This window comes from Danio rerio, chromosome 25 (assembly GCF_052040795.2).
Source record: "Danio rerio strain M-AB ecotype USA chromosome 25, GRCz13ab, whole genome shotgun sequence".
NCBI lineage: Eukaryota > Metazoa > Chordata > Actinopteri > Cypriniformes > Danionidae > Danio > Danio rerio.
In genome coordinates this window covers 20995259-21017252 of record NC_141045.1, presented here as the reverse complement: position 1 = coordinate 21017252, position 21994 = coordinate 20995259, and the positions used below count along the sequence as shown (strand labels likewise).

General features: G+C 37.0%; 1 protein-coding gene across 3 annotated transcripts; it reads right to left on the bottom strand.

The window, feature by feature from the left end:
* Positions 1-1715: 1715 nt before the first annotated feature.
* Positions 1716-21656, bottom strand: mxg (myxovirus (influenza virus) resistance G). 3 transcript variants are annotated; one of them, XM_087310470.1, is made up of 14 exons: positions 21525-21656; positions 21099-21194; positions 19595-19788; positions 17856-17993; positions 13299-13453; positions 13076-13214; positions 10547-10745; positions 10254-10332; positions 8832-8954; positions 6349-6481; positions 6098-6253; positions 3156-3232; positions 2856-3068; positions 1716-2748 (listed from the first exon to the last, which is right to left on the bottom strand). In XM_087310470.1, exons 1-14 carry the CDS (start codon positions 21551-21553, stop codon positions 2512-2514), a joined length of 1968 nt encoding a protein of 655 aa, XP_087166596.1. In that variant the 5' UTR covers positions 21554-21656; the 3' UTR covers positions 1716-2511.
* Between the last annotated feature and the right edge of the window lie 338 nt (positions 21657-21994).

Sequence of the window (21994 nt, the reverse complement as noted above, 5' to 3'; positions counted from 1 at the left end):
TCTGATTTATTTATTCAATTCATTCATTTTCCTTCAGATTAGTCCCTTATTTATCAGGGGTTGCCACAGCAGAATGAACCACCAACTATTCCGGAATACTTTAAGCAGTGAAACACCCATACACTTTCTCATTCACACACACACACACACACACACACACACACACACACACACACACACACACACAATGGCCAATTTACTTTATTTAATTCATCTAAGAGTCTTTGATCTGTGGGGGAAACCAAAGCACCGGGAGGAAACCCACACCAACTCTGCAAATTCCACACAGAAATGCCAACTAGCCCATTCGGGACTTGAACCAATGATCTTTTTGCTGTGATAAGACAGTATTAACCACTTAGCCACTGTGCCACCCATTATGCATTACATTTCTTCTGTTAAATAAGTGTATCAATAAATGAATAATACATTTTTAATTGTGAACTGATACATTTACAATGCCATGTGAATTGCAAAAACTGTAGCTGTTTTTATGTGGTTCTTTGGTATAAATAATTAAATGAGATCAAATATTTTATATTACCGATATACAATTTGTTTGTACTTAGAGACACATACAAAAAATATAAAATTGTTTTAGAAGCAACCATAAATCCACAATTTGCCACACAAAGCCAACATTTTACGCATGCTTTAAGGGGCAGAATAAAAGACAATAATACCTTTATCTACCCTAATACATATCATACACTGTAACCCAATAAGTAACTCAAACCATTTGAGGAAACTGATTGCAACAAACCAGTTAAGTTCAAAAACGAATCTGTGAACTTAATCCATTTGGATAAAAGGATCAATTTGAGCACAGCAAAACCTAATAAATGAAGAGAACTCAAACCAACCAAATACTGTAAAACCCAATACGTTTAGGCAAGTTAAACCATTTAAAGAAACCCAATGCTACAAACCATTTGAGTAAAAAAAAACTAATATATATGAGAACTGTGAACTTACTTCATTTAAGTTGAAGTAATGAGGTATTTAATTAACTTCAATGCTGAGTTTAAAACTCTTCAAATGAGTAGAATTTACTTTCAGTAAATTTTGAGTTAACTACACTCATTTTATTTGATAAAGTTGACTGTTGGGTTTTACAGTATTTGTGGCCACTATGAAAACAACCATAGATATTTTTGTTCTGCATAAAATATTCTTAAATGTTTACATTTTAATATTTCATTGAATACACATTTATAGGCACACTTGCAATATACAAAAACACCATCAATGATTTAATAATATTTAAATTAATAATTAGCTGAGCATGAAATGATGGTGAATGAAAGAATAGACCAATTGGGAATTACTGAAAGTCTAATCTTGGCTACAGCTGTAATCATGCAGGATACATAACAGCAACCAACTAAACCAACTGAAAATATCTCTCTAAGTTAGCAGCTTTCCATTATTTTTATTTATGTTTTTGAATTGCATTACGGGACCTGGATCTTTCTTCGGAAAAAGAAAGTTTTAAAAACATATGGAAATCTGCTACTATACAAATGTTTTTAGTTAAGTCAGTTGCTGTTTTTCAGAAAATGTGATTTTATTACCATTTATAACTATCTAAAAATATACTTTATCATTACATTAAATTACACTTTAATTTTAGTTTAAATTGAGATATTGTCTGGGAGTTGAATTGTAGAGTTGATTTTCCATTATGCAATACACAACCATAAATAAATGAAACCTTGTGAATCACAAAACATTGAATTTTTTAATTAACATTTTTTTTTACAGAGTATTTGTGGCCACTGTATGAAACAACCACAAATATTTTTGTTCTGCAAACTTAAATGTTTACATATCAATATTTCATTAAATACACATTTTATGCAACACTTAACAATAAGGATACACAATTAATGATTAACAAATTTGTAAATTAATAGTTAATTTAGCATGAAACCAATGCTGAATGAAAGAATGGATCAATCAGAAATTACTGAAGGACCAACTTAACTATACTGAAATACTTTCATTTGTTACCATGTTAATTAACAACAAACGGTCTGCTGCATAAGTGTTGTTACAAAATTAATTAACTTGTTCTGCATTAATCTTATTAAAGCCACATTAAGTCCTGACATATGCCTAGATGGACAGCATCACATTTGATTTCTAGGGAGAATGGTGCAAAAGTGTGTAATGTGTATGTCATTTAATGATTTTACTAACTTGAAGAATGAAATATTAGGAATGAATAAACACCGTAATAAATGTATTGTTCACTGTTGATTTTAGTAAATGCATTAGCATTAACAATTGAAAAGTGTTAACATTTATATCAAAATAAAAATTCTTACTGAGTATTTACTTTTCAGACATAGTAATTACAAAAATAACTTAAAAACAATTTTAATGTCTTAATTAGTAATTCATTTGAAGCAGCAACACAAATGACATGTTGAAACCTAGGATAAATGGTTCAGAATACATGAATGTAATTACATATTTAATACACGACTCATTTTTAGATGATAACCTCTACTCAGCAGATCCTTCAAAATTGCTCAAGGTTTCCTGAGCAATACTCAGGCGGTCCAGACGAGCCTGTAGGTCTCTACGCCTTCTGCTGACGTCTGTGTCCTCAAACAGGAGCTCGCTCACTTTCACCCCTTTCAGTAAACTCAACATGTCTGCAGTTAGGAGTTTAGCAGTCTGCTTCAGCATGAAAAATAATATCATCATGGGCAGTTGGTCAGCCATCCGCTGCACTACTATCTGAAATAAAAACCTCAAATTACTTCCATACACCCCAAATTTTGCAGCCCGTTCAATGTCTGAACAAACAAAAGCTTAATTATTTACTGACAGCTAGAAAAATGTACCTCGTAATACGCCTCCAGCATGTCACTGTACTTGCTTTTCTTGTCAAAGACAGGTAACTCATCTATTGAAAATGTCTCACTATCTGGGATCTCATTCAACGCCTTTAAGAAAATGGGATCTTGAGTGAAGATCATTCTTTCCATTTTAAATTGCTCTGAGATCCTCTGCTCTGCCTTTGCTTGCTGGCTTGACTGAATGTTGTCAATTTTGTCCTGAAGTTTCAGGTGAGGAATATATTTTTAAAAAGGTAACTTTCATTGTTGCAGATTTATTTACATCTAAACAGGAGCAATATTTACCTTAGTGATACTTTGAAGAACGGGATAGTTCTGGAAACAAGTTTCGACAACCTCAGTGAAATGGCCAAGTATGATGCCTTTAGGTAAAGTACAAACAGTACATCAAAAACAGCAAACAGCCATTATTGTAGAGCAAGTATAATAAAACTTTAAAACATTCCAGGCATCATTCATTTTTCACATAGCTAAGTGCTAAAATCCAACTGCCTCAGGAGTTAAATTTGAGTGAAACATGGCCTTACAGCTTTATCAAAAATGTAACGTTTAGAATAATTTAAACATTATTTTCAACAAATCCTTGACATATTTCAATACAATATTTCATACATAACATATACAGTGCATCCGGAAAGTATTCATATTGCTGGGGGGCGTGTGGCATGGGGGTAAGTGAGCGAGCGACATATGCGAAGAGCGGTGGGGGTGAGTTGCGTGCGACATACCTGAAGAGCGGTGGGGGTGAGTTGCGCGTGACATGTCTTAAGAGCGGTGGGGGTGAGTTGCGCACAATGTACCTGAAGAGCTGGGTGGGATGCGGTGGAAAGGGGTGTGAGACTTATTTAAGGACCGAGTGGGAGATTTTCGGGAGATTATCGTTCCTTTGCGGGCAATTGGGAGTCTCTATGTATTTCCGGGATACTCCCGCAACCTCCGGGAGACTTGGGATGTCTGTCTATGGATGCGCCAGTCCTGCCGGCACCCATCTATTTAAAGTCCCAGGGTTGACTGCACTTCAAAGCACAAACCAAGCATGAAGACAAAGAAATTGTCTGCAGACCTCCGAGACAGAATTGTCTCGAGGCACAAGGCTGGGGAAGGTTACAGAAAGTTTCTGCTGCTCTGAAAGTTCCAATGAGCACAGTGGTCCCCATCATCTGTGATTGGAAGATGTTTGAAACCATCAGGAGCTGGCCGGCCATCTAAGCTGAGTGACTGGGGGAAAAGGGTCTTAGTCAGGGAGGTGATCATCAACCCGATGGTCACTCTGTCTGAGCTCCAGCATTCTTCTGTGGAGAGAGGAGAATCTTACTAAAGGACAACCATCTGTGCAGCAATCCACCAATCAGGCCTGCATGATAGAGTTGCCAGACGGAAGCCACTCCCTGCTTGGAATTTGCCAAAAGGCATCTAAAGGACCCTCGGACCATAAGAAACAAAGTTCTCTGGTCTGATGAGACTAAAATTGAACTTTGGAGTGAATGCCAGGCGTTACGTTTTGAGAAAACCAGGCACCGCTCATCACCAGGCTTATACCATCCCTAGAGTGAAGCATGGTGGTGGCAGCATCATGCTGTAGGGATTTTTTCAGCAGCAGAAACTGGAAGACTAGTCAGGATAGAGAGAAAGATGAATGCAGCAATGTACAGAGACATCCTGAATGAAAACCTGCTTCAGAGTGCTCTTGATCTCAGACTGGGGCAAAGGTTTATCTTCTAGCAGGACAATGACCCAAAGCACTCTGCCAAAATATCAATGGAGTGGCTTTATAACAACTCGGTGAATGTCCTTGAGTGGCAAGGCCAGAGCCCAGACCTCTTAATCCTATTAAACATCTCTGGAGAGATCTGAAAATGGCTGTACATTGTCACTTCCCATCCAACCTGAAAGAGCTTGAGAGGTACTGCAAAGAGCAATGGGTAAAAATTCTCAAAGACAGGTGTGCCAAGCTTGTGGCATCATATTCAAAAAGACTTGAGACTGTAATTGCTGCCAAAGGTGCATCAACAAAATATTAAGCAAAGACTGTGAATACTTATGTACATGTGAATTTTTGTTTATATATATATATATATATATATATATATATATATTTGCAACCATTTCAAAAAATCTTTTTTTGTATTGTAATTTTGGGGTATTGTGTGTGGAATTTTGAGAAAATAAATGAATTTAATTAACAATTTTGGAATAAGGCTGTAAAATAAAAATACGGAAAAAGTAAAGTGCTATAAATACTTTCCGAATGCACTGTATTCCCATTGATCTAATACATGAACATTTAAGTGCAATTGTCAGACAAATGTACCAGTTGAAAATTATTGTGTCTCAATAATAAAATAGATGTATGTACAACTATTCCGTATTCTTTATAAAGTATGTATAATCATCTTGATAAATGTAACCTTCTTTAGTTGAAAAATATTATTATGAAGAATATACAGGAGTTGGACAATGAAACTGGAACCCTGGCCAATTTAGTGTTAGTGGTTTCATGGCTAAATTTGACCAGCCTGTTGGCCAATTGATTGCACATTCAACCACTAAGAGCAGAGTGTGAAGGTTTATTTAGCAGAGTACCAGCAGCAAAAATCTTAGGCTGTGGACAAGGTGAAACATGAACTTTTCTCTTATGAGTTCACCTTCACTGTCTTTCTTACATCCAGGAGATCCATGAACATGAAAGTGAAATCATCAAATCTAAATATTATTGAGCCACTTTGAGGTGTTTTGGAGGAGTGAGTATGGAGGAGTGGAGGAAAAAAGTTGTCCTCCATCAGCATCACATATAGTGACCTGGCCACTATTTTGAAAGAAGAATGGCTCAAAATTCCTTTGGCCACTGTGCAGGACTTTCCAAGTCAAATCGATGCTGTATTGGCCACAAAAGGAGGCCCTACACTATACTAATAAATTATTGTGGTTTAAAACCAGGCATTTACGTTTCATTGTAAAACCCCTGTTTATATAAAATCTATTTTTTTCTCTTTGTCTACCACTGACACTACTACCATCGCCATTCAAATCCCAGATCTATTACCCACGCAGAAATTAATAGCACAACTGTGCTTTAGGTTGCCAGATTGAGGTTAAAAATGGTTTGAAAGATCTGGCAACTTAACAAACTTTGACTAAAAAATTGACATGATTATTCATTGATTATTCAGTGTTAACAAGTATGGTGACCAGAAAGATCTTAAACGTGAAATTACATGATGAGTTACCTTTGATGGCATTCAGTAATTTAGATGCTGGGTTCTTAAGTGTGGCCACATGGTTTTGCAAAATCACCTCAAACACTCGGTAGTTGCTGAAGCCAGGCAGTTCTCTCCCTCTGAAATTCTGGAGAACCTCTATTTTCTCTTTAGTTGATTGTTTTACTTGTTGGAGAACAATATGCATTTCTTATTAAAAGAGAATACTTTTTTATTAGGAACTTGTATTATATTTTTTTATTATTTGAAAATACACTAACAGGACTTCTTTGTTTCATTAAGATGATCATTCCACATATTGAATTCCTCCCGAAGCAGCACAAACAAATTTTTCTCAGCCATCTTCTCTCCTGACGATAATAACTTGATTTGTCCATTAAACTTTGTTAAGATCTGCACAAAAAATATTGATTAAACACAGCCAAGAGAGTGTTGTTGGACAATTAAATGATTAACTATTTATTAAAACACATGAGCCTTCAGATGTTTTTTTTTTTTTTAATGTGGTCAGAGACTCAGCTCCTTGTGTAGTTTGCCAAGTCATTACACCAGGATGAAATATTAATAATAAATGTCCTTGTGATGAATTTTGTGCCTCAAAGCGACGGATAGTACCACAAAGCGATGTTTAGAAACAGAGATCTAGATCTTGTTAAGTACATATACCTGCAGTATATGAACTTAATTAAATGGATACCTAGCCAGCAGTTGTTTTGTTGGTGAATTACAGTGCCTTGAATTTTTGTAGACTGTCTTGAATCAGTGTAGACTAATAAATAAAACAGACTTTTTTAATTGTTAAAGACAAGAATGCTGCTGCATTCTGGATCATTTGAAGAGGCTTTTAATGGTGTTGGTTGGTAGGTCAACCAAAAGACCATTGCAATAGTCAAACCTGGACAGGTCAAGAGCTTGGACAAGCAATTGGGCAGCATCTTCTGATAGAAAAAGTCTAATCTTTCTGATGTTATTTAGAGATGAATGGGCAATTGTGGCAAAATGCTGTTAATTTTACCTGTTCATCAAGAACCATTCTTATAGTTGGTTCCTGAAACAGGTTACTCAGCTGTAGGGTAAAATTCTGGTTAATATTTGGGCTAGATGGGATTACCAGCAGTTCTATTTTGGAGAGATTGGTTTGAAGATGGTAGTCCTTCAACCAGCAAGAAATGTCCAACATGCTGATATCCAAGCAGCAATCATCAGATCATCCGTTTGGAATGAGAGGTAGACTAGCAAAAATACATAGGAAAATACATGTTTCTAAATAACAAACATAAGTGATGATATAAATAGAGAAGAGAAGCAGTCCAAGCACAGGCACCCCAGTGGCAAGATCATGCAGCTCCAATACTTCACCTCTCCGAGAAACTCTGAAAGACCAATCTGAAAGGAAAGAGCTGAACCTCAGAGTGTGGTTCCTGAGATGCCTATTGCTTGAGGATTGCCAAGTGAATTTTGTGGTTCACTATATTAAAAGTAGTATATACTGTAAATCCAGCAAGATGAGCAATTAGGCGATCTCAAGGAGTGGTTCTTGATGACTTTATGAATTTATGAATAAATTTAACACCATATTGCCACAACTGCCTGTTTATGCAGATTTGCTCTAAAAAACATCAGAAAGATTAAACCTTTCCTATCAGAACATGCTGCCCAACTGCTTGTCCAAGCTTTTGTAACTCATGGAGCGCTTGGATGCAGCTCTTGCAAGTTTCAGAACTTCCACAACTGTGAAATGATCAGTCTTAGTGGAGTGCCCACTTTTAAAACCAAACTGGTTAGTGTCCAGACGACTCTGGTTTAAAAAGGCAGCTACTTATTGAAGACAACATATTCTAGTCTTTCTAAAAAAAAATGTCGGGAGAGACATTACTCTGGTATTGCCCAAGATACCTGTTTTTTTATTTTATTTTATTTGTTTATTTTTTATTATATTTTTTTAACAGTGGCGTTAAATTACTATAGTGAAAAGAATAATGTGGGTAAGCTGTCCAGGGGCCTTTCCTGGGTCGGGAAGGGTCAGAAGTGCCAGGGCAATATACAGTACCATATACATGGAGCATGAAACATTCTTATTTATGATGAAAGATTGGTTTGAATGTATCTCATCTTCAATTTAACAAAGTTCCTTTAACAGCTTAAGCATTCATTTAGTTGTTCAGTCATAAATGAGATGAAAAGAATCTTTAAATGTAAGAGCTATGAGGAGACAGCAGATGAGCACTGAACACTGTCAAGCACATCCATTGAAAATTTGATATGTAACACACTTTACATTTTGTCTCAATCTGGCAGTGTAAATTATTGATTGCTGTGAACTTAAATGCTGTGAATATAAAATGATATGACGGTTCACAGGAAAGGGCTAAGCTGGCTAAAACCCACAGTAACCATGCATAGGGTCAATTCAGGAACCATAGGAGAGTGCTGGACAGTGCTGGTGGCACAGATTATGGAGGTATGAGTAAAACAGAAACCCAACAGAATACAACAGAATAGCATCATATTTAAAGAGAAAGACAGGGCTCAGGAGGCTTTTGGAGGCTGCAGAATTCGAAAATCTGAAATGTGCTCCAGAGTTAAGGTAAATTAGTAACTGTGCTCTGACACATGAGGGGACTCAGGCTTTGGAGCTAAAGCAGACAGCAGAGAGTTTTTCTGTGGCAAAGCACAGTCACTTCTAATTACAATTACAACTACTATTTTTTTCCTGCTAGATGGGATAATTAAAACTTCTTACTTTAATAAGAAATTGTTTGGCCCCTTTTGAATCCTGTGGGGGTCCAGACTCACACTCTTTTAGATCATCTCTCAGGTCCCACAACTGCTTTTTTATCTGCTCACTGAGCTGTGGCAGCGATTTCTGGAAAAAAGTAGGGTAAAGATTAAAACATATTTTGGCTCATTTCCACTTGGTGGTACAGTATAGTACAGTGCAGCACTCAGTTATTTCAGTTTCTACTGTCAGAAGTTGTCAAAAGTTAACCAATTTTTGGGATCCTTATGTAAGTTTACCTAGCACAATATTACAGTACCTAAACGTTTGAGCTAGACTCACTTTAGAACACTCATTCATTTATACAGAATCACTTGCATGTGCTACAAGGGAATCAACAACACACCATTTTCTAAATACACCATAATAATACAATGATGTAGGGATGTGCAGAATGAAACTTCTGAAGCAGTGAGGTTTTTAAATCAAACTGCATTGATGGTTTGAAGTTTTTGACAGTGCACGATTTCGCCATCTGATGGTAACAATACATTTTCACATCTACTGTGTCATTCTGATTTATTCATTGGGATTTTATTGTAACATTTGTTTGTATCTGTAATACACTTATATGACATTAGCAGAATTGTGGAGTTTGTGAGTGCAGTTTTAATCACGTAAAGTTTTAATAGGGCGAGGCAGTGGCGCAGTAGGTAGTGCTGTCGCCTCACAGCAAGAAGGTTGCTGGGTCGCTAAATCGAACCTTGGCTCAGTTGGCGTTTCTGTGTGGAGTTTGCATGTTCTCCCTGCCTTCGCGTGGGTTTCCTCCGGGTGCTCCGGTTTCCCCCACAGTCCAAAGACATGCAGAATTGAAGTAGGCTAAATTGTCCGTAGTGTATGAGTGTGTGTGTGAATGTGTGTGTGGATGTTTCCCAGAGATGGGTTGCGGCTGGAAGGGCATCCGCTGCGTAAAAACTTGCTGGATAAGTTGGCGGTTCATTGCGCTGTGGTGACCCCAGATTAATAAAGGGACTAAGCTGACAAGAAAATGACTGAATGAATGAATAAAGTTTTAATCATTTCCAAATTTCATTGTCTTTTGTAAAATACACGTGACAATACAGACTTTTCCACTAACAATTCAAAGAACAGTCAAGTACAGTCCTAATTTTGTTTCCACAAGAGCAAAAACAGCACGGACGAATAGAAACCATTCACTGCCTGAATAGTTATACATGAATCGAACCGAATGGTATACTGTACATTGAAATGACCCATTTAACACTTTAACTGATGTACTGACTTAAAATGATGAATTATAAATAAAATCGTGAATGATCATCTTTATATTCTATCATTACATCTACTGAGCCCATTAATGTTAATTAATGTTAAGCTAACACAAAATATGAAGAGACAGTTTATTTAATACTTTTAGTAACTTACTTTAATATGGTCAACAAGGTTCTGAGTTAGTTTGTTGGCAAGACTTTTAGTTGTCGCTTTATCCTCACTCAACAGGCGTCTGCAAAGATAGGTCAATTAATAATCATGTCATTTTTAAAAATCTTCCCTGTTTTGGTTAAATAAAACATGACAAAAATGAACGTTTATAAAGGAAGCTCTTCATGGAGCAATTTGTGGATGCAAACTTTAATAGTGTCCAGTAGAAAGTACAGCTCAAGGATATTACTATCAGTTTAGGGATGTTATGTGTGAGCAATCTATACAGGGCAAACCTGAAAAACTCATGATTCTGAAAGAACTCTTTCTCCATTTCTGTGGCCTCGTCCAGAGAAATGTCATCATCGATCTGCTGTTGTCCTCTGCACTTCACCATGACGTAACCTTTACGGAGAGGAATTACCTTGTTCTGGACAATGGCTAGAATGTTTTTCTCTGTACCTTTGTCTATGATGTCTGGCTTGGTCAAAACAGCTGTAAAGCAGAAATATAGTTACTATGTAAAATGTATTTGCTGACACAGAATTGCATACGCTATATATATATGTGTGTATATATATGTATATATATATATATATATATATATATATATATATATATATATACACACACACACATACATACTGTATAATTAGGGTTATAATTGCGAATAAAGTGAGTTCAGATGTCTAATCACTGGAGTTAGACAGAAAGGACCACAGCAGTTCAATAACTAAAGAGACATCCACAAAGATCGAGTCATTGGTTGTTTCTCAATATGCGTTCTTTAGCGATCTTGCAACCTCGTTTTCGTATGTAACGTAATCAATGACCAGCAAAGTTCAGTTTCACAACTCAAGACAGCAAGACAGGAGGACACGTGAAGTTTCTTTAATGTTGTCTTGGTATCGAGGATGCATCGTTGCAGACTTGAGCACCGAACTCGCTTTAGACACCCTAGAAGTCATTGCGATGGAGGTGGGAGCGCAGCATTTTATATAAATTTACTATTAAACTTCAGACATATTACTTATTTATCTTAGGAGTTTCCCTAAATTAGTTGATGAAAGTAAACATTTATTCATTTAATAATTTTTTCGGCTTAGTCCCTTTATTAATCTGGGGTTGCAACTGCGGAATGAGCCACCAACTTATCCAGCATATGTTTAACGCAGCGGATGCCCTTCCAGCTGCAACCCATTACTGGTAAACATCCATAGAAACTCATTCACACACACACTATGGACAATTTAGCTTAGCCAACTCACCTGTACAGCATGTCTTTGGAGCACCCGGAGCATGTGAACACAGGGAGAACATGAAAGCTCCACTCAGAAATGCCAACTCACCCAGCTGAGGCCCGAAAAAGCAACCCTTCTTGCTGTGAGGCAAACGTGCTACCCACTGTGCCACTGTGCAGCCCCGTGAAAGTAAACATTATTGTGATAATCTTAATAGAGGCATAAGGCTGTTTGTTTACCAAAATTTGTATTAAAATCTGTTTTATTTGTATTGTGCAAAGTATATTTGTAAGGTTTTTGTGCAAATTATATATATTGAATAGGGTAAAAACAATAAATCGTTGTATGAATGCTGTAATGTTAAAATAATTTCCATAAAAAATGCGCAAAGGTCATGTGGTCCATCTGGAAGAACGTAGCATATCATTTCTCGCAAGACACGTTCTATGCTCTCACGGTCTGCCGACTTTGCCCTTCCGAGGTGACCTGGCAAGACCGGTCTTCACAAGAATGCAAGTCTATTCTCTGTGTTCTTGTAATTGAGAAACAGCCTTTGCGTCTGAAAACACATCGCTCAGTTGTGGTTTCGTCATGTTTTCATTGTCATGCCAGCTTGCTGCCATAAACAGAAGCTCGTAATACTTGTCCCACATCTGAGTTCTTCTGATTGGATTACTGCCTCGAAACTGAAAATATGCAAAATGAGCACTGCTGTGGGTGAAAGTTGAAGTAGTTTTACACAGAATCTAAAAAATGTCATGAAGCGGGAGTGTTTATTAATCATCCCCATATGTCAAACTATGGGAATAAAAGTTACTGTCTCATCTTGTGTACACATAAAGTAAGTCAGTCTGTGAGTAAGTGAGTCCCTTCTTTTTAAACACACATAATATTAAACAGTTGCTGTTGTTGATCTGCTGTTATGGATGGACACAGTGCTGCATTTTCATTGGAAGAGATTTCAGGTTTCAAGCTTACTGGATCTCAAGTTTAAAACACAATTATTGTTTTTCTGTTGTTTTAGAAAATGGTTGAGCTTAATCTTCTAAGTTTAATAAATAGTTTCCTAATTATAACATTTTATTTTTCATTATTCTATTTATTTTGTACTTTTGCATTACAAAAAGCTGTTTAGTTATGAACTAATTGTGGCAAGACACTTCTTCCTGTTCAAAATAAGCAGAAAGAGAAAGCACCGGATACCAAAAGCCATGTACGTACCAAACCATGACTTCAGTGTACACTCTCAGAAATAAAGGTATGTGAGCTGTCACTAGGGTGGTACCATTACAAATGGTACACATTTGTACCTAAAAGGTCCTTATTAATACCTCAAGGATACATATTAGTACCTAAAAAGTACAGAAGTGTTTCTCTTAAAATTTGTAGGTACTAATATATACTTTTGAGGTACCAATACTGACCCTTTAAGTACAAATGTGTACCTTTTGAAAAGGTATCACCCCGGTGACAGTTTGCGTACCTTTATTTCTGAGAGTGTAGCATTAAACCCATAAAATGTATGTATAATGTTATTTAATGTTTGCGTGTGTGTTTATATACAGGTGTTCTGTATTACATTACCAATAGTTCTTTTGCCCTCAGGATCTACTTCTTGTGCAAGTTTTAATGCTTCTGTTGTTGCGATGTCAATGTTACAAGGGACCACAACCAGGTTAATAGTCTCTTGCATCACAATAAACTTGATTATCAGTTTTTTTATCTACAGGATACAAAAAACAAGACAGAACGTGTTACTGTATAAATATGATCCTAAATGGCTTGAAAATAATGTTGTAATGCTCACCTGGTTTGCAATATCATCTGGTTGTCCTGCTACTGGGACTCGCGCAATTCCAGGTAAATCGATCAATGTGAGATTACACACATCGGGTGACATGACTTCTAAAGTGATGAGCTCATCACAGATTCCTACCCCATTACCAGCTAGCTCATCCTGGGCTGTAACACACATCAGTTTTTGAATTATTTTAGGACTGTCAATAGTTAAAAAATTATTCATCATTTCATTATACAAGCCCAGTGTATAACACTCTGGTGGATTTAATCCACGTATGGGGATTTCGTTCAGAAAGCCAATCATCTGAAAGAGTATGTAAATGGGTCAATGAAAAGCGTCAGCTTGCGCACCTGTTGCTTGTTGCAATCAATTCAGCATAAAAGCACAGCTAAGCAAGAAGACACTAACCTTTTTAAGCTGAAGAGACTGATACCTACAGCTATGGAACAATCATTATGGCGATGCAATATAGCATTTCCATTCCCCTTGAGGAACAAGGGTTACTTTAGTAACCAGAGCGTTCCCCTTCGGATGGAGAACTTCAATGCTATAAGTGGATTTAATCCACGTATGGGGAAATCATAAAACGTCATAATGACTGCACCTTACCTTCGCCTCCGATGAGAGAATAGCCAGGCATAGCGAAAGCGCACGTGCATCACAAGGAGGTGCGGTCTTCCAACGTGATCCCAGGCCCTTACTTATCCCACATCAAAGAAGATTTACAGATTTAGATATATTTTTCGGGAGCCGCAAGTGTCTAGATAATTTCTAGGAATTTAAATTCGACAGTATGTTGGGATAGCGTGCAGTCCCAACTGGGAGGACGCTGCGGAGGCCACCTGCTACTTAAATGGGGAGATATGATGGCAAAATATACGAACTAGCCCTGAGAAGGGGGAGAACGCATATAATAAGATGGTTAGCGGAGAGGGAAGACACGGTCCGCCTGTGAGGGGGGACTGCACCATGGCTGAATAAGCATATGGGATCACCTAGTGGGGATCACGTAGAGCGAGCACCTATACCCAAAACACGGGCTGACCAGTGGGCAGACCTACAACGTAATGAGTCAGCGATTGACTACTCCGCTGAGTCAGTGCTGGGGGCCTCAGAGGAATCTGCAGGCCTCACCTAAGCGGGGAACTTTACTGACAGAGTGAATAAGCGCACGTATCTCTGTGTTAGGGAAAATGTCACAGCAAGCACGTTTCAACACCTTAACTGAGTTGTTTCCTCAATAACCAAGGGTTACCTAATACCCTTGAGGAAACCGGCTCCACTCACAGATTGTAAAACCTTGCAAATGTATTAGGTGTCGCCCAGCCCGCAGCTCGATAGGTGTCTATTAAAGAGGCGCCGCGTGCACGCGCCCAAGAGGATGCGATGCTCCGAATGGAGTGCTCACACACTCCTGGGGGACACGGCTCGCCCTGGCTCTGGTAAGCGAGGGAGATGGCATCCACTATCCAGTGGTCCAACTTCTTTTTCGATATGGCACTTCCCTGCTGCCGACCACCATAACAGACGAAGAGCTGCTCAGATGATCACAGCTCTGAGTGCGGTCCAGATAAATTCACAAAGCGCGAACTGGACAAAGTAATGAAAGAGCTGGGTCTGCCTCCTCCGGGGGCAGTGCTTGCAGGCTCACTACCTGGTCTTTAAACGATGTGCTAGGAACCTTGTGCACATATCCAGGGCGTGGTCTCAGGACCACACATGGAGGTTCCAAAGATCGGGGTGAGGGTGCCAGATGGTGCCCTGTCCCTGAGAGAGTAGCTCCTCTCTCAAATGGATCTGCCGGGGGAGGGCTATCGCGAGGAGGGGGAGCTCTGACATCCAGGTCCGGTTGGGCCAGAGGGGCGCAACTAGCAAAACCTGCTCCCCGTCCCTCCTGACCTTGCACAGTAACTGCGCGAGCAGGCTCACTGGGGGAAACGTATATTTGCGCATGCCCCGAGGCCACCTGTGGGCCAGTGCATCTGTGCCAAGAGAGCCCTTGGTCAGGGAAAAGAAACCCATAGCCAGCCTGGTGTAAGGGGTGGTTATTTTTTTCTCAAAAAGTGGACCTTTTTGCAGTTATACGCCTCAGTTTCTATTTAACTATGAGATGTAAATACTGCATTTTAGTGACTTTTTTGCTGGATTAGCTAGTCAGATGTTATCAAAACCATACTTTTTGATGTACTAAAAATATTTCCTAAAAATTGCAGTTAAAAAAATTCAAACAAGTCTTATTTTTAAAATACAAATTTATTACATCATATGCCATTAGGAAAAAATAGCAATCAGTTAAAGTTTTAAAGTAAAAAAATATATATATCATTTATTAGACAAAAAACAAACTGGCCAGCACATTAAACTGTCCTCAGTCACAGTTTGGCCAGTTCAATAAAAAATAATAATTAAAACATAATATTAATAATAATAATAATAATAATAATTATTATTATTATTATTATTATTATTATAGTAATAATAATACAATAATAAATAATTCTTAATTATTTTTTTCAACCCTTTTTGGTAAAAAAAAAAAAAAAGCCTTTTTCGATGGATTATTAGGCGGTAAATGCGCATCTACAGGTGTTTCTGGCGCAGGTCAGATTTTCTCCATTTAGTTTTTATTAATTTTGTCCAAAAAGTTATAATACCTATCTAGCTTCATCTGGAATCCATCCCAAATAACCCTCTGAAGTGGTCTGAGCGACCTGGTTTATATCCGATCAGAATAAGTGAGCAAACAGCCTCAAAAACACAGATGTGACGGGATTAGTGCCTTTTGCTGTGAAGTGGCATCTGACGGCTGAGGACTCTGCTTTCCATTAAAGCCTTCATCGGGCAGTTATTTAAAAAAATGTCAGAAATAGGTAAAGGGAGGTCATGTACTGGAAAATTCAATAAATATGCAGGACGTCTAGGCTAATGCAGCCAGTTAGCCTAGAACCTCAGGGGCAGATTTTCATCTGTTAGTCACTTACCTGTTTGGCAGTCTTTATGAACATATATTTTGCGATAATAATGCCACTGCCTGCCTTTTCTGCCTCCTTGCTCTTTTCGACCAACAGCGTAACTCAGTAGCTATCCATGAATGTCGCATCAAAGATTCAAATGTGACCACTCAGTGGGTTATGTCACGTGACTCGTGTCACATTATTGTGGCTTTGAGGCTCTATGGGATTCAAACTAATGGTCAGAGTTATTTAAAATGACACTTTATTACAATATATATTTAATATAAATATATTAATTATATAATAATAATATAAATTACATAAAATAATTCAAAGGACAAATTCTGGACCTTTTGGCTGTGGGGGGTGGGTCGTTCCGAGGGCTGAGGGCGTGGCGTTTCCTTTACAATGCCCCATTGTTTAGCCCTCTTCTAGTCCTCGTTAGTGTAAATGAGCAAGTTAATTTTTTGTGAGTTTGTTATTGTGATCTTTATGTTTTCCTGAGCTTCAAGACTCATTGCCCAGTTCGTACTTTATGAGTATTTTCTTAGTCTTAGCAATCATATTCTTTATCTTATTAGTTTTATTAATAGCTTCTAATAGAAATATTTACATTTTTCTATTGATTTTGTTTATTTCATCCAGTCATTTCAGTAATTTAAGTCTTTGATTTTTTTTTTTTTTTTTTAACTGTTAAGAGTATTTCTTTTATAGTCTCCTATGCAGTACATCACCTGTTGAACTCTTTATTTGCCAATAAAACCCTCTTGACCTCATTTTGCATTTGGGCACTATTTCCAGATCCATGACAGTCGGGGCTACAGGTACTTGTGACTGCTGATTTCCAACAATCATATGAATGCATTAAGAATTTTCAATTAATTATATGCATTAATGTTGACTGCAAATGTTTGATACAATCTTTTTCATCTACATGTATATGACTTTTAACCATATTAAATTTGTTCTGTCGCTCGCCTGTGGTGAATTCATGTGGAGCATTTGGGTCTTGTGAAATATGGTTTGACAAAAGAATGCAGAGCCAATAATAACATAGTTGTTTCAACAAATGCTTGTTTAATTTTTTAACATTTTTTTTCATCCACTCTAGAGGGATTTTGAATCAAGTTTCAGAAAAGTAATTATTTTTGGTGACAACTTATTTTGGCATATTTGATATCAGCAAATGTTCTATCCTTTTGTTATGCTCGTGGCTGTTTTTGCCCCAATAAAACTGTTTTGATTGCAAAGCCATGACACCAATCATGCATTGTTTGTTGCTGATTTTCTCTGTTGAGAAATTTGTCATTTTTACTGTTGATCATCAGTTGCAAAATAATATAATTTGTGTGTGCATGTTAGAGTATAAGAAAGACCTTTGCCCACTTACCTTGATATCTTTGAGAAAATTAGAAAATAAACAGCTCAGCTTTCCGAAGACAATAAGCACAGTAAGTGTATTTGTGTGCAAACACATCTCCAACGCAACCCCCAAACCCTACACAACCCACCCTATCTGCCCCCGATTTTACAAATTGATCATGCATTAAGCTTTTAGCTTTAAACTTTCAGACATTAAGCTGCCATGAAATGTGTAGGAACCACTGACCTGTTTTAACATGTCTTTCAACCATTGAAGGATCAGCAAATTCAGTTCGCTTCTCACGGTAAGAAATAACAGCCTTCCAGCTGACTCCACCTGTTACCTTCTTCAGCCTCAGCTCTAGTGGACATCTTGTGACAATGCCTACAGTAGACACAGTTCAGTTAACTTACAGAAAACAAACTGTGAAAATGTATGCAACATTAACATGATGAAATGACAGTGTAAAGTTAGTTTCGTTTTTAATTTTTCTGACAATTTTTAGATAAACAGCAGTAACTTCACATCTGCATCAATAATCACAAACTACTGTTAAAAAAGCTGTGATGAACCTTTTAAACACAGATGAAAAGCAGTTAATAACAGGAATAAATCATATTCATTCATTCTTTTTCTTTTCGGCTTAGTCCCTTTATTAATCTGGGGTTGCCACAGCGGAATGAACCGGCAACTTATCCAGCACATTTTTTTACGCAGCAGATGCCCTTCCAGCCGCAACCCATCTCTGGGAAATGTCCACACACACTTATACACTACGGACAACATAGCCTACCCAATTCACCTGTACTGCATGTCTTTGGACTGTGGGGGAAACCTGTGCACCCGGAGAACATGCAAGCTCCACACAGAAATGCCAACTGACCCAGCCAAGGCTCGAACCAGCGACCTTCTTGCTGTAAGGCGACAGCACTACCTACTGCGCCACTGCGTCGCCAATCATAATCATAAGTGAAATAAAAAATACAAACAAAAGTGGTGTTTTGTGGAGGTTGAAACTACTACAATGTAAAATATAGCTGCAAGCAGCTATTATCGGGGCCAAGCAGTCCAGCAAGCCACATCAAACAAGCAAGGCAACAAGCTACAAAGCAACTGAAAAATTCTTTCATTTTTTGGCAGCATGGTTTGAGCCAAATTTGGTGAAAATTGGGCTAACAATCTATGGAGAGGTTAAAACAAAAGATTTTACCAAAGATTTTAAAAGATTTTTTTAACCAATTCAAGATGGTGGAAAGGAAGTTGTGTCAATTATGGAATAAATAATGTCAATGTTCTCTGTATAATCCAAGGAGTCCGTAAGACTAGTCTCATGAAAATAGACAAAACTATTCAAAAGTCATTTGATTCTGTATGATTTCTATTGATAGAATTTAATTGTTTGTCAATTTTACCCAGAAGGTGGTGCAAACTGATGTAGTTTGGTCAATGTCAGGTCTAGTTCATACACATTTAGCTTGGTTTCAATACTTTAGAACATTGCAGTGATTCAACCTGTAATGTAATGTGGCAGCTATACATCAAGATTGTGCATTTGCTATATGACAACAGTTTTGTCTATCGACATGAATTCCATAACTTTTGGTCTACATGGTCTGAAGATGATCTAAGTCAGATTTGGTAAAGATTGGACCAATGGTCTAGGAGAAAGATGTCCAATGTTCACTTCTTGGCACTGGTTTTATGCATCTGTCTTCCTGCTGGACAAAACTATTATTAAAAAACTACTATAAAAAAAGATTTACGGAGGGAAAAAGGAAAGGTTGTAATAGTTGTCTACTTTTCTCTAAAAGTCAGTCACCTCAGTTTTGGATGTATGGCAGTTTATCTCTGAATATGACAAAAATATCAAACAAAAGTAACTTACTCAGCTGTAAGAAATTGCACCACAGGAGAGGACTTAATCTTTTCATTACTATAAAATCAATTTGAATGTCAAAATCATAAGCGTAAAACAAGTTCCTCACCATTTCCTCTTGGGAGTGCAACTCCAGAAAGTGTTTCCAAGACTGAGCTTTTTCCAGAACTCTGGTCTCCGATCACTACAATAGTTGGCAATGCCAAATCCTTGTGAATGCCAACTGACCTCAGGGTGTCTATCAGGTCAATGTAAGGACGGATGCTCTCCTCTAAATGACTGTGAACTTCTCTCATTTGCTGACTGTAAATATAAAAATGTACATTTTACTTGTAAAAACGTAGGATTGAATATTTTTATCAGGGTTTCTGCAGGTTTCTTCAGGTCAAATTTAAGACTTTTTAAGACCCTTTTAAGACCTTTGCGAATTAAATTGAAGACGTATACAGGGCTAAAGGATTTTTCTAATGGGCCAACTTGTTCTGTAAACAGTTTTTAATCATGGTAGATCATGTAAAGGGGGTGTGTTTCTTTGGTCCCACTTTATATTAAGTGTCCTTAACTAATTTGTACTTACACAGGAATTAATAGTTTGTTACATTGTACTTATTGTGTAAATACATGTATTTAATGTGTACTTATGCTTGATTAAATACATGTATGTAACTACATCTGTAATTAACTTTTGTTATTACATTTGTAAATACACTGTTGACCCTCCCTTACACCTTAACCCACCCTTAAACCCACCCATACCACTAAATCTGTCCATAACCCAACCTCTATCCCAACTCAAAAGCACCACAAGTGTTCTCAAATTCATTATAAACACAGTATGTACTTTGTATTTATTTTTTTGATGTACATATTAGTTAAGGCCACTTAATATAAAGTGGGACCATTTCTTCAGTTTTCTTTCCCTGATAAGGGAATTTAATTAGCAACATTTGCTGTAAAAATGTGTAACAGCTGTTGTGAATTGTCTCTCTTTGCAATAAAAAAAATAAATGTAAAAAATAGTTTTGAGATGGATTATTGATGATTGGGTGTTGGCTCAATAGGGTAGCTTTACCTGCACATGGGAAAATTAAGACCTGTTTAAAATGATTTAAGACCTACAACCCAATATTTATGTGAATTTAAGATTTTTTAAGACCCTGCGGACACCGTTTATTAAATGTTATTTATTTTTATTAAGCTCAACTGCTGCTCTAAGCAAACCATTACGCCGCACCACCTCTCTCAGGTTTGAAATACAGGCTGCTTGTGGATTGAAATACACCCTTTACCCAGACATTTAAATGGTTAAGCTACAAGCAACAACAAAAAATATTGTGATTTTTAAAAATATTTTTTTATGATACTGTTACACAATGTTTAATTTTAATAGGTTTGCCTTAATTTTATGCTATTCAAAAGCTGCTTCGAAAAGTAAAGTAAATCAAGCTTTAAAAAAAGCAATGCAAAACACATACACTACATTGCATACATAAATCTCTAATAGATTTGTATATCATTCTCTGCTTAAGAACACACTTTGAATTAACATTGTTTATAAAACTTGACATACATGGAAAAAGGTTATATAAAAATTGTTTAAAAAAAACACATACCTTTCATAGTGTGAATTTTTAGGATCATCACTGCTTCTAGTTGATGTAAATGAAGATGAAAACATAGAAAACACACTTTGCTTTGAAACAGACATTCTGGGGAGCAAAAAAAAAGTGAGAAAGAGAAACAAAAATGGGTTCAGACTAACTGTAAACTCAAATCAGACTGACTTTATAGTGTGTTACACCCATAATGAGAATGAAAATGAAAATATAAAAAGTAAACACGTAGCAGCGAAGGGTCAATCACGTACTGGACTCTAAAGGTTAATTTAGTTAAGGATTATTAAAGACTGACAACTTAAATAACGTTTTTGCAACCAACCAACCACCATTAAAATTACAACTTAGTTTTATGTAATTTCAAAAGGTTTACTGTACAATTGTACAAAAAAAATCTTCATGTGAAAGAAGTAACTATGTTACCTTGTCATAAAAATGTAGACCTTCCTCATTTAATTTTTCAGCTGGCATCTCTTTTAATTTTGCATCTATACTTTCTGCATAGTTACTTATTAACAACAGACAGTTATTCTAAAGTGTTACCAGGCAAAATCCACTTTTAATAGGTGTCATAACAATTCAGTTGAAAACGTAAAAAGTGAACACGTGTCAGAGGAAGGTCAGTCACGTCCTGGAACTTTAGATTAATTTGGTTCAGACAGCTTATACAACCATGTTTTAGCATTACAACATTGTTTTATGTCATTTCGATAGCAAAATTTGTCTACACCTCTTTATGTGGGTATGGGAAGCTTTTAAATTTGGATGGGAAATCATTATGTGTGGTAAAAGAAGTAATTATGTTACTATAGCATGAAAATCTAGACCTTCTTTGTTTAACTTTACAGCTGACATGCTTTTTAATTTTGCGTCTATTTGTTTTCATGTGAATT

Bases quoted from the DNA above. Each gene is read 5' to 3' on its own strand.
- mxg (XM_087310470.1), bottom strand. From the start codon at position 21,553: ATGAGGAAGGTCTACATTTTTATGACAAG. The intron at 13,215-13,298 runs GTGAGCATTACA...TGTATCCTGTAG, and splicing joins CAGATGATATTGCAAACCAG to ATAAAAAAACTGATAATCAA. The intron at 6,482-8,831 runs GTAAGAAGTTTT...TTTTTTGTGCAG, and splicing joins CCAAACAATTTCTTATTAAA to ATCTTAACAAAGTTTAATGG.